Below are 17,065 nucleotides of genomic sequence, written 5' to 3' on the forward strand. Positions count from 1 at the left end.
ACACACAAACACACACACACACACACACACACACACACACACACACACACACACACACACACACACACACACACACACACACACACACACACACACACACACACACACACACACACACACAGAGACACACACACACACACAGAGACACACACACACACACACACACAGAGAGACACACACACACACACAGAGAGACACACACACACAGAGAGACACACACAGACACACACACACAGAGACACACACACACACAGAGACACACACACACACAGAGACACACACACACACACACACACACACACACACACACACACACAGACACACACACACACAGAGACACACACACAGACACACACACACAGACACACACACACACACAGACACACACACACACACACACACACACACACACACACACACACAGAGACACACACACACAACACACACACAGAGACACGCACACAGAGACACACACACACACACACACACACACACACAGAGACACACACACACACACAGAGAGACACACACACACACACACACACACACACACACACACACACAATCATTGACTAATAATACTGTAACTCCAATGGACAAAACAAGTGTGTGTGTGTTTATTGAACTCTTCTCACAGGTAGGTTGTCTTCTCTGCGGTACCCAGCGTAGACGGTCCCGTAGCCTCCGTCTCCAAGACAACCCAGCTGTACAAACCTCTCTGCAACTGGATCACGACTTGGCTCTCTACTGTTGCATTGTGGGGGCTGTAACGTGTCGATCAGCGTGGTGCTACTCTCCAAGGACAGATTCCCCTCCTCCTCTTCCTTCTGACTCCTCCCCCTCCTCTTCCTCTCTCCTCTTCCTCCCGTACTCCTCTCGTAGCTCTTCCCCCTCCTCTTCCTCTCTCCTCTTCCTCCCGTACTCCTCTCTGAGCTCTTCCTCCTCCTCCGCCTCCTCTCTGCTCTCTCATCCCTCAGGGTGAGTCGGCTGAGTCCCTCGTTCGCCCCTCCCTCATTGGCCAGAGGGCTGGTGTGGGTGTCTGAGGGGGGTAATTAAAGATGCAGTCCGGGTAATTAAAGATGCAGTCGTAACATATTGTATGTATATCACAATTTGTAACATATCATACGAATTGCAAAAAAACAAACAATTATAATAAAAAAACATTTATAATTGCCAGACGTAACATATCGTACGGATTAGGTAGTGCACAATTTTCGATAACCCAGTTTTGCAAACCTACTTTCTGAAATTATACAAAAGTTCTGGAGCATCACTTCAAGTTAATAAGTGTTAAGTTAAAAGCAACTTCTCTGTGTTGGAATGGTGTGGATATACCCCCCCCCCAACAACAGAATGGTGTGGATATACCCCCAACAACAGAATGGTGTGGATATACCCCCCCCCAACAACAGAATGGTGTGGATATACCCCCCCAACAACAGAATGGTGTGGATATACCCCCCCCCCCAACAACAGAATGGTGTGGATATACCCCCCAACAACAGAATGGTGTGGATATACCCCCAACAACAGAATGGTGTGGATATACCCCCCCAACAACAGAATGGTGTGGATATACCCCCAACAGAATGGTGTGGATATACAACAACAGAATGGTGTGGATATACCCCCCATGGTGTGGATATACCCCCCAACAACAGAATGGTGTGGATATACCCCCCCAACAACAGAATGGTGTGGATATACCCCCCCCAACAACAGAATGGTGTGGATATACCCCCCCACAACAGAATGGTGTGGATATACCCCCCCCAACAACAGAATGGTGTGGATATACCCCCCCCCAACAACAGAATGGTGTGGATATACCCCCCCAACAACAGAATGGTGTGGATATACCCCCCAACAACAGAATGGTGTGGATATACCCCCCAACAACAGAATGGTGTGGATATACCCCCCAACAGACCAGAATGGTGTGGATATACCCCCCAACAACAGAATGGTGTGGATATACCCCCCCAACAACAGAATGGTGTGGATATACCCCCCAACAACAGAATGGTGTGGATATACCCAACAACAGAATGGTGTGGATATACCCCCCCCCAACAACAGAATGGTGTGGATATACCCCCCCCCCAACAACAGAATGGTGTGGATATACCCCCCCCCTTAACAACAGAATGGTGTGGATATACCCCCAACAACAGAATGGTGTGGATATACCCCCCCCAACAACAGAATGGTGTGGATATACCCCCCCCCAACAACAGAATGGTGTGGATATACCCCCAACAACAGAATGGTGTGGATATACCCCCAACAACAGAATGGTGTGGATATACCCCCCCCCACAACAGAATGGTGTGGATATACCCCCCAACAACAGAATGGTGTGGATATACCCCCCCAACAACAGAATGGTGTGGATATACCCCCCAACAACAGAATGGTGTGGATATACCCCCCAACAACAGAATGGTGTGGATATACCCCCCCCCAACAACAGAATGGTGTGGATATACCCCCCAGACAACAACAGAATGGTGTGGATATACCCCCCCCAACAACAGAATGGTGTGGATATACCCCCCAACAACAGAATGGTGTGGATATACCCCCCAACAACAGAATGGTGTGGATATACCCCCCCCCCAACAACAGAATGGTGTGGATATACCCCCCCCCAACAACAGAATGGTGTGGATATACCCCCCCCCAACAACAGAATGGTGTGGATATACCCCCAACAACAGAATGGTGTGGATATACCCCCAACAACAGAATGGTGTGGATATACCCCCCAACAACAGAATGGTGTGGATATACCCCCAACAACAGAATGGTGTGGATATACCCCCCCCCCAACAACAGAATGGTGTGGATATACCCCCCCCCAACAACAGAATGGTGTGGATATACCCCCCCCAACAACAGAATGGTGTGGATATACCCCCCAACAACAGAATGGTGTGGATATACCCCCCCCCCCCAACAACAGAATGGTGTGGATATACCCCCCAACAACAGAATGGTGTGGATATACCCCCAACAACAACAGAATGGTGTGGATATACCCCCCAACAACAGAATGGTGTGGATATACCCCCCCCAACAACCCCCAACAACAGAATGGTGTGGATATACCCCCCAACAACAGAATGGTGTGGATATACCCCCCAACAACAGAATGGTGTGGATATACCCCCCCAACAACAGAATGGTGTGGATATACCCCCAACAACAGAATGGTGTGGATATACCCCCCAACAACAGAATGGTGTGGATATACCCCCCAACAGACATATACCCCCCAACAACAGAATGGTGTGGATATACCCCCCCCCAACAACAGAATGGTGTGGATATACCCCCCCCCAACAACAGAATGGTGTGGATATACCCCCCCCCCCAACAACAGAATGGTGTGGATATACCCCCCCCCCAACAACAGAATGGTGTGGATATACCCCCCCAACAACAGAATGGTGTGGATATACCCCCAACAACAGAATGGTGTGGATATACCCCCCCCAACAACAGAATGGTGTGGATATACCCCCCCAACAACAGAATGGTGTGGATATACCCCCCCAACAACAGAATGGTGTGGATATACCCCCCCACAACAGAATGGTGTGGATATACCCCCCAACAACAGAATGGTGTGGATATACCCCCCCCCAACAACAGAATGGTGTGGATATACCCCCCCAACAACAGAATGGTGTGGATATACCCCCAACAACAGAATGGTGTGGATATACCCCCCCAACAACAGAATGGTGTGGATATACCCCCCCCCCAACAACAGAATGGTGTGGATATACCCCCCCAACAACAGAATGGTGTGGATATACCCCCCCAACAACAGAATGGTGTGGATATACCCCCCCAACAACAGAATGGTGTGGATATACCCCCAACAACAGAATGGTGTGGATATACCCCCCCAACAACAGAATGGTGTGGATATACCCCCCCAACAACAGAATGGTGTGGATATACCCCCCCCAACAACAGAATGGTGTGGATATACCCCCCCAACAACAGAATGGTGTGGATATACCCCCCCCCCCCCCAACAGAATGGTGTGGATATACCCCCCCCCCAACAACAGAATGGTGTGGATATACCCCCCCAACAACAGAATGGTGTGGATATACCCCCCCCCCAACAACAGAATGGTGTGGATATACCCCCCCCCCAACAACAGAATGGTGTGGATATACCCCCCAACAGAATGGTGTGGATATACCCCCCCCCCTAACAACAGAATGGTGTGGATATACCCCCCCAACAACAGAATGGTGTGGATATACCCCCCCAACAACAGAATGGTGTGGATATACCCCCCCCCCAACAACAGAATGGTGTGGATATACCCCCCAACAACAGAATGGTGTGGATATACCCCCCCCCAACAACAGAATGGTGTGGATATACCCCCCCAACAACAGAATGGTGTGGATATACCCCCAACAACAGAATGGTGTGGATATACCCCCCCAACAACAGAATGGTGTGGATATACCCCCCAACAACAGAATGGTGTGGATATACCCCCCCCAACAGAATGGTGTGGATATACCCCCCAACAACAGAATGGTGTGGATATACCCCCCAACAACAGAATGGTGTGGATATACCCCCCCAACAACAGAATGGTGTGGATATACCCCCCAACAACAGAATGGTGTGGATATACCCCCCCCCCCAACAACAGAATGGTGTGGATATACCCCCCCCCCCAACAACAGAATGGTGTGGATATACCCCCAACAACAGAATGGTGTGGATATACCCCCCCAACAACAGAATGGTGTGGATATACCCCCCCCCCAACAACAGAATGGTGTGGATATACCCCCCCCAACAACAGAATGGTGTGGATATACCCCCCAACAACAGAATGGTGTGGATATACCCCCCCCCCCAACAACAGAATGGTGTGGATATACCCCCCCCCCCCCAACAACAGAATGGTGTGGATATACCCCCCAACAACAGAATGGTGTGGATATACCCCCCCAACAGAATGGTGTGGATATACCCCCCAACAACAGAATGGTGTGGATATACCCCCCCCAACAACAGAATGGTGTGGATATACCCCCCCCCAACAACAGAATGGTGTGGATATACCCCCCCCCCCCAACAACAGAATGGTGTGGATATACCCCCCCCCAACAACAGAATGGTGTGGATATACCCCCCAACAACAGAATGGTGTGGATATACCCCCCCCCCAACAACAGAATGGTGTGGATATACCCCCAACAACAGAATGGTGTGGATATACCCCCCCCCAACAACAGAATGGTGTGGATATACCCCCAACAACAGAATGGTGTGGATATACCCCCCCCAACAACAGAATGGTGTGGATATACCCCCCCCCAACAACAGAATGGTGTGGATATACCCCCCCCCCCAACAACAGAATGGTGTGGATATACCCCCCAACAACAGAATGGTGTGGATACCCCCCAACAACAGAATGGTGTGGATATACCCCCCCAACAACAGAATGGTGTGGATATACCCCCCCCCAACAACAGAATGGTGTGGATATACCCCCAAACAACAGAATGGTGTGGATATACCCCCCCAACAACAGAATGGTGTGGATATACCCCCCCCCCCAACAACAGAATGGTGTGGATATACCCCCCCCAACAACAGAATGGTGTGGATATACCCCCCCCCCACAACAGAATGGTGTGGATATACCCCCCCCCAACAACAGAATGGTGTGGATATACCCCCCCCAACAACAGAATGTGTGGATACCCCAACAACAGAATGGTGTGGATATACCCCCCCCCAACAACAGAATGGTGTGGATATACCCCCCCAACAACAGAATGGTGTGGATATACCCCCCCCAACAACAGAATGGTGTGGATATACCCCCCCAGAATGGTGTGGATATACCCCCCCAACAACAGAATGGTGTGGATATACCCCCCCAACAACAGAATGGTGTGGATATACCCCCCAACAACAGAATGGTGTGGATATACCCCCCCCAACAACAGAATGGTGTGGATATACCCCCCAACAACAGAATGGTGTGGATATACCCCCCCAACAACAGAATGGTGTGGATATACCCCCCCAACAACAGAATGGTGTGGATATACCCCCCCCACAACAGAATGGTGTGGATATACCCCCAACAACAGAATGGTGTGGATATACCCCCCAACAACAGAATGGTGTGGATATACCCCCCCCCAACAACAGAATGGTGTGGATATACCCCCCAACAACAGAATGGTGTGGATATACCCCCCCCCCAACAACAGAATGGTGTGGATATACCCCCAACAACAGAATGGTGTGGATATACCCCCCCCCCCCCCCCCCAACAACAGAATGGTGTGGATATACCCCCCAACAACAGAATGGTGTGGATATACCCCCCCAACAACAGAATGGTGTGGATATACCCCCCCCCAACAACAGAATGGTGTGGATATACCCCCCCCAACAACAGAATGGTGTGGATATACCCCCCCCCCCCAACAACAGAATGGTGTGGATATACCCCCCCCCAACAACAGAATGGTGTGGATATACCCCCCCCCCCAACAACAGAATGGTGTGGATATACCCCCCCCCAACAACAGAATGGTGTGGATATACCCCCCAACAACAGAATGGTGTGGATATACCCCCCCAACAACAGAATGGTGTGGATATACCCCCCCAACAACAGAATGGTGTGGATATACCCCCCAACAACAGAATGGTGTGGATATACCCCCCCCCCAACAACAGAATGGTGTGGATATACCCCCCCCCAACAACAGAATGGTGTGGATATACCCCCCCCCCCAACAACAGAATGGTGTGGATATACCCCCCAACAACAGAATGGTGTGGATATACCCCCCAACAGAATGGTGTGGATATACCCCCCCACAACAGAATGGTGTGGATATACCCCCCCCAACAACAGAATGGTGTGGATATACCCCCCCCCCAACAGAATGGTGTGGATATACCCCCAACAACAGAATGGTGTGGATATACCCCCCAACAACAGAATGGTGTGGATATACCCCCCCAACAACAGAATGGTGTGGATATACCCCCCCCAACAACAGAATGGTGTGGATATACCCCCCCCAACAACAGAATGGTGTGGATATACCCCCCCCCAACAACAGAATGGTGTGGATATACCCCCCAACAACAGAATGGTGTGGATATACCCCCCCAACAACAGAATGGTGTGGATATACCCCCCCCAACAACAGAATGGTGTGGATATACCCCCCCCCACAACAGAATGGTGTGGATATACCCCCCAACAACAGAATGGTGTGGATATACCCCCCCCCAACAACAGAATGGTGTGGATATACCCCCCCCCCAACAACAGAATGGTGTGGATATACCCCCCCAACAACAGAATGGTGTGGATATACCCCCAACAACAGAATGGTGTGGATATACCCCCCCAACAACAGAATGGTGTGGATATACCCCCCCCCCAACAACAGAATGGTGTGGATATACCCCCCCCAACAACAGAATGGTGTGGATATACCCCCAACAACAGAATGGTGTGGATATACCCCCCCCCAACAACAGAATGGTGTGGATATACCCCCCCCCAACAACAGAATGGTGTGGATATACCCCCCCCCCAACAACAGAATGGTGTGGATATACCCCCCAACAACAGAATGGTGTGGATATACCCCCCCCAACAACAGAATGGTGTGGATATACCCCCCCCCCAACAACAGAATGGTGTGGATATACCCCCCCCCCAACAACAGAATGGTGTGGATATACCCCCCCCCCCCCCAACAACAGAATGGTGTGGATATACCCCCCCCAACAACAGAATGGTGTGGATATACCCCCCCAACAACAGAATGGTGTGGATATACCCCCCCCAACAACAGAATGGTGTGGATATACCCCCCAACAACAGAATGGTGTGGATATACCCCCCAACAACAGAATGGTGTGGATATACCCCCCAACAACAGAATGGTGTGGATATACCCCCCCCCCAACAACAGAATGGTGTGGATATACCCCCCCAACAACAGAATGGTGTGGATATACCCCCCAACAACAGAATGGTGTGGATATACCCCCCCCCAACAACAGAATGGTGTGGATATACCCCCCCCCAACAACAGAATGGTGTGGATATACCCCCCCCAACAACAGAATGGTGTGGATATACCCCCCAACAACAGAATGGTGTGGATATACCCCCCCCCAACAACAGAATGGTGTGGATATACCCCCCCAACAACAGAATGGTGTGGATATACCCCCCCCCAACAACAGAATGGTGTGGATATACCCCCCCCAACAACAGAATGGTGTGGATATACCCCCCAACAACAGAATGGTGTGGATATACCCCCCAACAACAGAATGGTGTGGATATACCCCCCCAACAACAGAATGGTGTGGATATACCCCCCCCCAACAGAATGGTGTGGATATACCCCCCCAACAGAATGGTGTGGATATACCCCCCAACAACAGAATGGTGTGGATATACCCCCCAACAACAGAATGGTGTGGATATACCCCCCAACAACAGAATGGTGTGGATATACCCCCCAACAACAGAATGGTGTGGATATACCCCCCAACAACAGAATGGTGTGGATATACCCCCCCAACAACAGAATGGTGTGGATATACCCCCCCAACAACAGAATGGTGTGGATATACCCCCCCCAACAACAGAATGGTGTGGATATACCCCCCCAACAACAGAATGGTGTGGATATACCCCCCAACAACAGAATGGTGTGGATATACCCCCCCAACAACAGAATGGTGTGGATATACCCCCCCCCAACAACAGAATGGTGTGGATATACCCCCCCCAACAACAGAATGGTGTGGATATACCCCCCCCCAACAGAATGGTGTGGATATACCCCCCCAACAACAGAATGGTGTGGATATACCCCCAACAACAGAATGGTGTGGATATACCCCCCAACAACAGAATGGTGTGGATATACCCCCAACAACAGAATGGTGTGGATATACCCCCCCCCAACAACAGAATGGTGTGGATATACCCCCCCAACAACAGAATGGTGTGGATATACCCCCCCCCAACAACAGAATGGTGTGGATATACCCCCCAACAACAGAATGGTGTGGATATACCCCCCCCAACAACAGAATGGTGTGGATATACCCCCCAACAACAGAATGGTGTGGATATACCCCCCCCCCCCCAACAACAGAATGGTGTGGATATACCCCCCAACAACAGAATGGTGTGGATATACCCCCCCCCCCAACAACAGAATGGTGTGGATATACCCCCCAACAACAGAATGGTGTGGATATACCCCCAACAACAGAATGGTGTGGATATACCCCCCAACAACAGAATGGTGTGGATATACCCCCCCCAACAACAGAATGGTGTGGATATACCCCCCAACAGAATGGTGTGGATATACCCCCCCCCAACAGAATGGTGTGGATATACCCCCCCAACAACAGAATGGTGTGGATATACCCCCCCCCAACAACAGAATGGTGTGGATATACCCCCCCAACAGAATGGTGTGGATATACCCCCCCCAACAACAGAATGGTGTGGATATACCCCCCAACAACAGAATGGTGTGGATATACCCCCCCCCAACAACAGAATGGTGTGGATATACCCCCCCAACAACAGAATGGTGTGGATATACCCCCCCCAACAGAATGGTGTGGATATACCCCCCAACAACAGAATGGTGTGGATATACCCCCCCAACAACAGAATGGTGTGGATATACCCCCCCAACAGAATGGTGTGGATATACCCCCCCCCCCCAACAACAGAATGGTGTGGATATACCCCCCAACAACAGAATGGTGTGGATATACCCCCAACAACAGAATGGTGTGGATATACCCCCCAACAACAGAATGGTGTGGATATACCCCCCAACAACAGAATGGTGTGGATATACCCCCCCCCAACAACAGAATGGTGTGGATATACCCCCCAACAACAGAATGGTGTGGATATACCCCCAACCAGAATGGTGTGGATATACCCCAACAACAGAATGGTGTGGATATACCCCCCAACAACAGAATGGTGTGGATATACCCCCCAACAACAGAATGGTGTGGATATACCCCCAACAGAATGGTGTGGATATACCCCCAACAACAGAATGGTGTGGATATACCCCCCCAACAACAGAATGGTGTGGATATACCCCCCCCCAACAACAGAATGGTGTGGATATACCCCCCCCAACAACAGAATGGTGTGGATATACCCCCCCAACAACAGAATGGTGTGGATATACCCCCCCCAACAACAGAATGGTGTGGATATACCCCCCAACAACAGAATGGTGTGGATATACCCCCCCCCAACAACAGAATGGTGTGGATATACCCCCCAACAACAGAATGGTGTGGATATACCCCCCAACAACAGAATGGTGTGGATATACCCCCCCCCTAACAACAGAATGGTGTGGATATACCCCCCCCCCCCCAACAACAGAATGGTGTGGATATACCCCCCCAACAACAGAATGGTGTGGATATACCCCCCCCCCCAACAACAGAATGGTGTGGATATACCCCCCCCTAACAACAGAATGGTGTGGATATACCCCCCAACAACAGAATGGTGTGGATATACCCCCCCCCCCAACAACAGAATGGTGTGGATATACCCCCCAACAACAGAATGGTGTGGATATACCCCCCAACAACAGAATGGTGTGGATATACCCCCCCCCAACAACAGAATGGTGTGGATATACCCCCCCCAACAACAGAATGGTGTGGATATACCCCCCCCAACAACAGAATGGTGTGGATATACCCCCCCCCCCCAACAACAGAATGGTGTGGATATACCCCCCAACAACAGAATGGTGTGGATATACCCCCCCAACAACAGAATGGTGTGGATATACCCCCCCCCAACAACAGAATGGTGTGGATATACCCCCCCCCCCAACAACAGAATGGTGTGGATATACCCCCCCCCCAACAACAGAATGGTGTGGATATACCCCCCCAACAACAGAATGGTGTGGATATACCCCCCCCAACAACAGAATGGTGTGGATATACCCCCCCCAACAACAGAATGGTGTGGATATACCCCCCCAACAACAGAATGGTGTGGATATACCCCCAACAACAGAATGGTGTGGATATACCCCCCCCCCAACAACAGAATGGTGTGGATATACCCCCCCCCAACAACAGAATGGTGTGGATATACCCCCCAACAACAGAATGGTGTGGATATACCCCCCCCAACAACAGAATGGTGTGGATATACCCCCCCAACAACAGAATGGTGTGGATATACCCCCAACAACAGAATGGTGTGGATATACCCCCCCCAACAACAGAATGGTGTGGATATACCCCCCCAACAACAGAATGGTGTGGATATACCCCCCCAACAACAGAATGGTGTGGATATACCCCCCCCCCAACAACAGAATGGTGTGGATATACCCCCCCCCAACAACAGAATGGTGTGGATATACCCCCCCCACAACAGAATGGTGTGGATATACCCCCCAACAACAGAATGGTGTGGATATACCCCCCAACAACAGAATGGTGTGGATATACCCCCCAACAACAGAATGGTGTGGATATACCCCCCCCAACAACAGAATGGTGTGGATATACCCCCCCCAACAACAGAATGGTGTGGATATACCCCCCAACAACAGAATGGTGTGGATATACCCCCCCCCAACAACAGAATGGTGTGGATATACCCCCCCAACAGAATGGTGTGGATATACCCCCCAACAACAGAATGGTGTGGATATACCCCCAACAACAGAATGGTGTGGATATACCCCCCCCCAACAACAGAATGGTGTGGATATACCCCCCCCCCAACAACAGAATGGTGTGGATATACCCCCCAACAACAGAATGGTGTGGATATACCCCCCCCCAACAACAGAATGGTGTGGATATACCCCCCCCCCCAACAGAATGGTGTGGATATACCCCCCCCTAACAACAGAATGGTGTGGATATACCCCCCAACAACAGAATGGTGTGGATATACCCCCCCCAACAACAGAATGGTGTGGATATACCCCCCCCACAACAGAATGGTGTATATACCCCCCAACAACAGAATGGTGTGGATATACCCCCCCCCCAACAGAATGGTGTGGATATACCCCCCCCCCCAACAGAATGGTGTGGATATACCCCCAACAACAGAATGGTGTGGATATACCCCCCCAACAACAGAATGGTGTGGATATACCCCCCCAACAACAGAATGGTGTGGATATACCCCCCCACAACAGAATGGTGTGGATATACCCCCCCCCAACAACAGAATGGTGTGGATATACCCCCAACAACAGAATGGTGTGGATATACCCCCCCCAACAACAGAATGGTGTGGATATACCCCCCCCCCAACAACAGAATGGTGTGGATATACCCCCCAACAACAGAATGGTGTGGATATACCCCCCCCACAACAGAATGGTGTGGATATACCCCCCAACAACAGAATGGTGTGGATATACCCCCACAACAGAATGGTGTGGATATACCCCCCCCCCAACAACAGAATGGTGTGGATATACCCCCCAACAACAGAATGGTGTGATATACCCCCCCAACAACAGAATGGTGTGGATATACCCCCCCCCCAACAACAGAATGGTGTGGATATACCCCCCCCAACAACAGAATGGTGTGGATATACCCCCCAACAACAGAATGGTGTGGATATACCCCCCAACAACAGAATGGTGTGGATATACCCCCCCCAACAACAGAATGGTGTGGATATACCCCCCAACAACAGAATGGTGTGGATATACCCCCCCCAACAACAGAATGGTGTGGATATACCCCCCCCCCCCCAACAACAGAATTGTGGATATACCCCCCCCCAACAACAGAATGGTGTGGATATACCCCCCCAACAACAGAATGGTGTGGATATACCCCCCCAACAACAGAATGGTGTGGATATACCCCCAACAATAGAATGGTGTGGATATACCCCCCCAACAACAGAATGGTGTGGATATACCCCCCCCTATGAGAATGGTGTGGATATATAATTCTAACAACAGAATGGTGTGGATATACCCCCCCCAACAAATGGTGTGGATATACAGAATGGAATGGTGTGGATATACCCCCCAACAACAGAATGGTGTGGATATACCCCCCCCCAACAACAGAATGGTGTGGATATACCCCCCCAACAACAGAATGGTGTGGATATACCCCCCCCCCAACAACAGAATGGTGTGGATATACCCCCCCCCCACAACAGAATGGTGTGGATATACCCCCCCCACAACAGAATGGTGTGGATATACCCCCCCCCAACAACAGAATGGTGTGGATATACCCCCCCCAACAACAGAATGGTGTGGATATACCCCCCCCAATAATATATCCCATAATAATAATAATTCTATTATAATTCTATGAGTAATTCTATGAGTAATTCTATATGTAATTCTACATGTAATTCTATTATAATTCTATGAGTAATTCTATGAGTAATTCTATATGTAATTCTACATGTAATTCTATTATAATTCTATGAGTAATTCTACATGTAATTCTATACATAATTCTACGTGTAATTCTACATGTAATTCTATTATAATTCTATGAGTAATTCTATATGTAATTCTATATGTTATTCTATATTTAATTCTACATGTAATTCTACATGTAATTCTATACATAATTCTACGTGTAATTCTACATGTAATTCTATTATAATTCTATGAGTAATTCTATATGTAATTCTACATGTAATTCTATTATAATTCTATATGTAATTCTATATGTAATTCTATAGTAATTCTATGAGTAATTCTATAGTAATTCTATGAGTAATTCTATAGTAATTCTATATGGTAATTCTATATGTAATTCTATAGTAATTCTATGAGTAATTCTATATGTAATTCTATGAGTAATTCTATATGTAATTCTATATGTAATTCTATAGTAATTCTATAGTAATTCTATGAGTAATTCTATAGTAATTCTATGAGTAATTCTATATGTAATTCTATATGTAATTCTATGAGTAATTCTATATGTAATTCTATGAGTAATTCTATATGTAATTCTATATGTAATTCTATATGTAATTCTATATATAATTACATGTGTAATTCTATATATAATTCTATATGTAATTATATATGTAATTCTATGGGTAATTCTATATATAATTCTATATGTAATTCTATGGGTAATTCTATATGTAATTCAATATGTAATTCTACATGTAATTCTATATTTAATTCTATATGTAATTCTATATTTAATTCTACATGTAATTCTATATGTAATTCTATATGTAATTCTATATGTAATTCAATATGTAATTCTACATGTAATTCTATATGTAATTCTATATTTAATTCTACATGTAATTCTATATGTAATTCTATATATAATTCTACATGTAATTCTACATGTAATTCTATATTTAATTCTACATGTAATTCTATATGTAATTCTATATTTAATTCTACATGTAATTCTATATATAATTCCGTATGTAATTCTATGGGTAATTCTATATGTAATTCTACATGTAATTCTATATATAATTCCGTATGTAATTCTACGAGTATCATACTCACCTAGATCCTTCCCTGTGGTGAGGCAGCGTACTGACCTACATGCCATGGTAGCTAATCAACTGGTCAAAATCACAGTCCTAATCACTAGATCATCACATTGATCGTTTCAGAGCTCAGTGTTGCAGACGTACAGACAGAGGCTGTCATGGGCCCATGGTAAGTAGAGAGTCAACCCTCCGGAGGCCAGGTCTCTCTGTCCGGTAGTAGCCTACAGAAGAACACCGTGGAATGAAGCCGTGACCTGTAGAATGCGTGATGTGATGATGTCACAAGAGAGATAGAACACGGCCGGCCGACGACGCTCTCCTCATTGTGACGTCATAATAGCGCCTGGAGACCGGAGAGGACTTGGTGGAATGTTCTCACCAGGCTACCTGGGGTGGCAGGTAGGGAGCGTACTGATCTACATCACGCATCAATAATACAAAACAATTCATTTATACTGACTTCTCACGCCCACACATACACACAAACATACACACACACACACAAACATACGCACACACATACACACACACATACACACAAACATACGCACAAACATACACACACACATACAAACATACACAAACATACACACACACACACACAAACATACACACAAACATACACACGCACACACAAACATACACAAACATACGCACGAACAAACATACACACACACACACAAACATACGCACAAACATACACACACATACACACAAACATACGCACAAACATACACAAACATACACACACACATACACACAAACACACACACACAAACATACACACAAACATACGCACAAACATACACACACAAACATACGCACACACATGTCCTGCTACACTGTCTGTCTCACTACCCAGCTGACAGAGATAGTGACCTTGTCCTGCTACACTGTCTCACTACCCAGCCGACAGAGATAGTGACCTTGTCCTGCTACACTGTCTCACTACCCAGCCGACAGAGATAGTGACCTTGTCCTGCTACACTGTCTCACTACCCAGCCGACAGAGATAGTGACCTTGTCCTGCTACACTGTCTCACTACCCAGCCGACAGAGATAGTGACCTTGTCCTGCTACACTGTCTCACTACCCAGCCGACAGAGATAGTGACCTTGTCCTGCTACACTGTCTCACTACCCAGCCGACAGAGATAGTGACCTTGTCCTGCTACACTGTCTCACTACCCAGCCGACAGAGATAGTGACCTTGTCCTGCTACACTGTCTGTCTCGCTACCCAGCTGACAGAGATAGTGACCTTGTCCTGCTACACTGTCTCACTACCCAGCCGACAGAGATAGTGACCTTGTCCTGCTACACTGTCTGTCTCACTACCCAGCCGACAGAGATAGTGACCTTGTCCTGCTACACACACTGTCTGTCTCACTACCCAGCCGACAGAGATAGTGACCTTGTCCTGCTACACTGTCTCACTACCCAGCCGACAGAGATAGTGACCTTGTCCTGCTACACTGTCTGTCTCGCTACCCAGCCGACAGAGATAGTGACCTTGTCCTGCTACACTGTCTGTCTCACATCCCAGCCGACAGAGATAGTGACCTTGTCCTCGAGACGTACTCCCCGTTCTCTCCCAAATCTCTAGTCAGGTCGGCACCGAGCTCAGACAGTCTGTGTTTAAAACACCATAAAGACATTGTTTCACCCTAATTCTGACTAGGACTACACATTTATTGATTATGATTTCATACATTCTGATCAATATGTTTCAGGGCGGAATATTCTAATCATTCAATTAACAGACAATTCTCACCTACCACAAACATAGTCTACTTAAACTAAAAAACACACTCAAAATGATACGTTTTCACGTCTCTGTGGAACACACCGTGTAAACATTCACAGTGCAGGGTGGGAAAAGTATGTGAACCCTTGTATATAATGACTGGTTGACCCTCCTTTGGCAGCAATAACATCAACCAAACGTTCTCTGTAGTTGCAGATCAGACCAGAGCAACAGTCAACAGGAATGTCCTCTTGACAAAACTGTTTCAGTTCAAATTCTTAGGATGTCTGGTGTGAACGCCTCTCTTGAGGTCGTCCCACAGCATCTCAGTCGGGTTGAGGTCAGGACTGGGTCACTCCAGAAGGCGTATTGTCCTTCTGTTGAAGCCGTTCTGTTGTTGATTTCCTTCTGTGTTTCCTGTTGCATCACCCAACTTCTGTCGAGCTTCAACAGGCGGACAGATAGCCCAACATTCTCCTGCAAAATGTCTTGATAATCTTTGGGAAGAATTGGTGCGCTGTGCCTTTTTTTCTCTCCACACAGAGTGTTGTGTGTTCCTTCAAAACAACTTCATTTGAGTTTAATCTGTCCACAGAGTATTTTGACAGTAGCGCTGTGGAACATCCAGGTGCAATTTTGCAATCTTCAGACTTTTTTTTTTTTTTTGGACAGCGGTGGCTTCTTCCGTGGTGTCCTCCGATGAACACCA

The 17,065-nt window shown here is 47.9% G+C and overlaps 1 protein-coding gene across 1 annotated transcript in view; it reads right to left on the reverse strand.

Moving 5' to 3' along the window:
* Positions 1-16,968, reverse strand: part of LOC135536521 (serine/threonine-protein kinase pim-2-like) — a 21,536-nt gene extending 4,568 nt beyond the window's left edge. The window contains exons 1-2 of the mRNA XM_064962830.1: positions 16,459-16,968; positions 636-1,039 (exon numbers count right to left, since the gene is read on the reverse strand). Of these exons, the coding sequence (XP_064818902.1) occupies positions 636-1,039; positions 16,459-16,546 (492 nt within the window). The 5' untranslated portion in view covers positions 16,547-16,968. The remainder of the gene's footprint in view (positions 1-635; positions 1,040-16,458) is intronic.
* Positions 16,969-17,065: the final 97 nt, after the last annotated feature.

Source organism: Oncorhynchus masou, unplaced genomic scaffold (assembly GCF_036934945.1).
Source record: "Oncorhynchus masou masou isolate Uvic2021 unplaced genomic scaffold, UVic_Omas_1.1 unplaced_scaffold_628, whole genome shotgun sequence".
Classification (NCBI taxonomy): domain Eukaryota; kingdom Metazoa; phylum Chordata; class Actinopteri; order Salmoniformes; family Salmonidae; genus Oncorhynchus; species Oncorhynchus masou.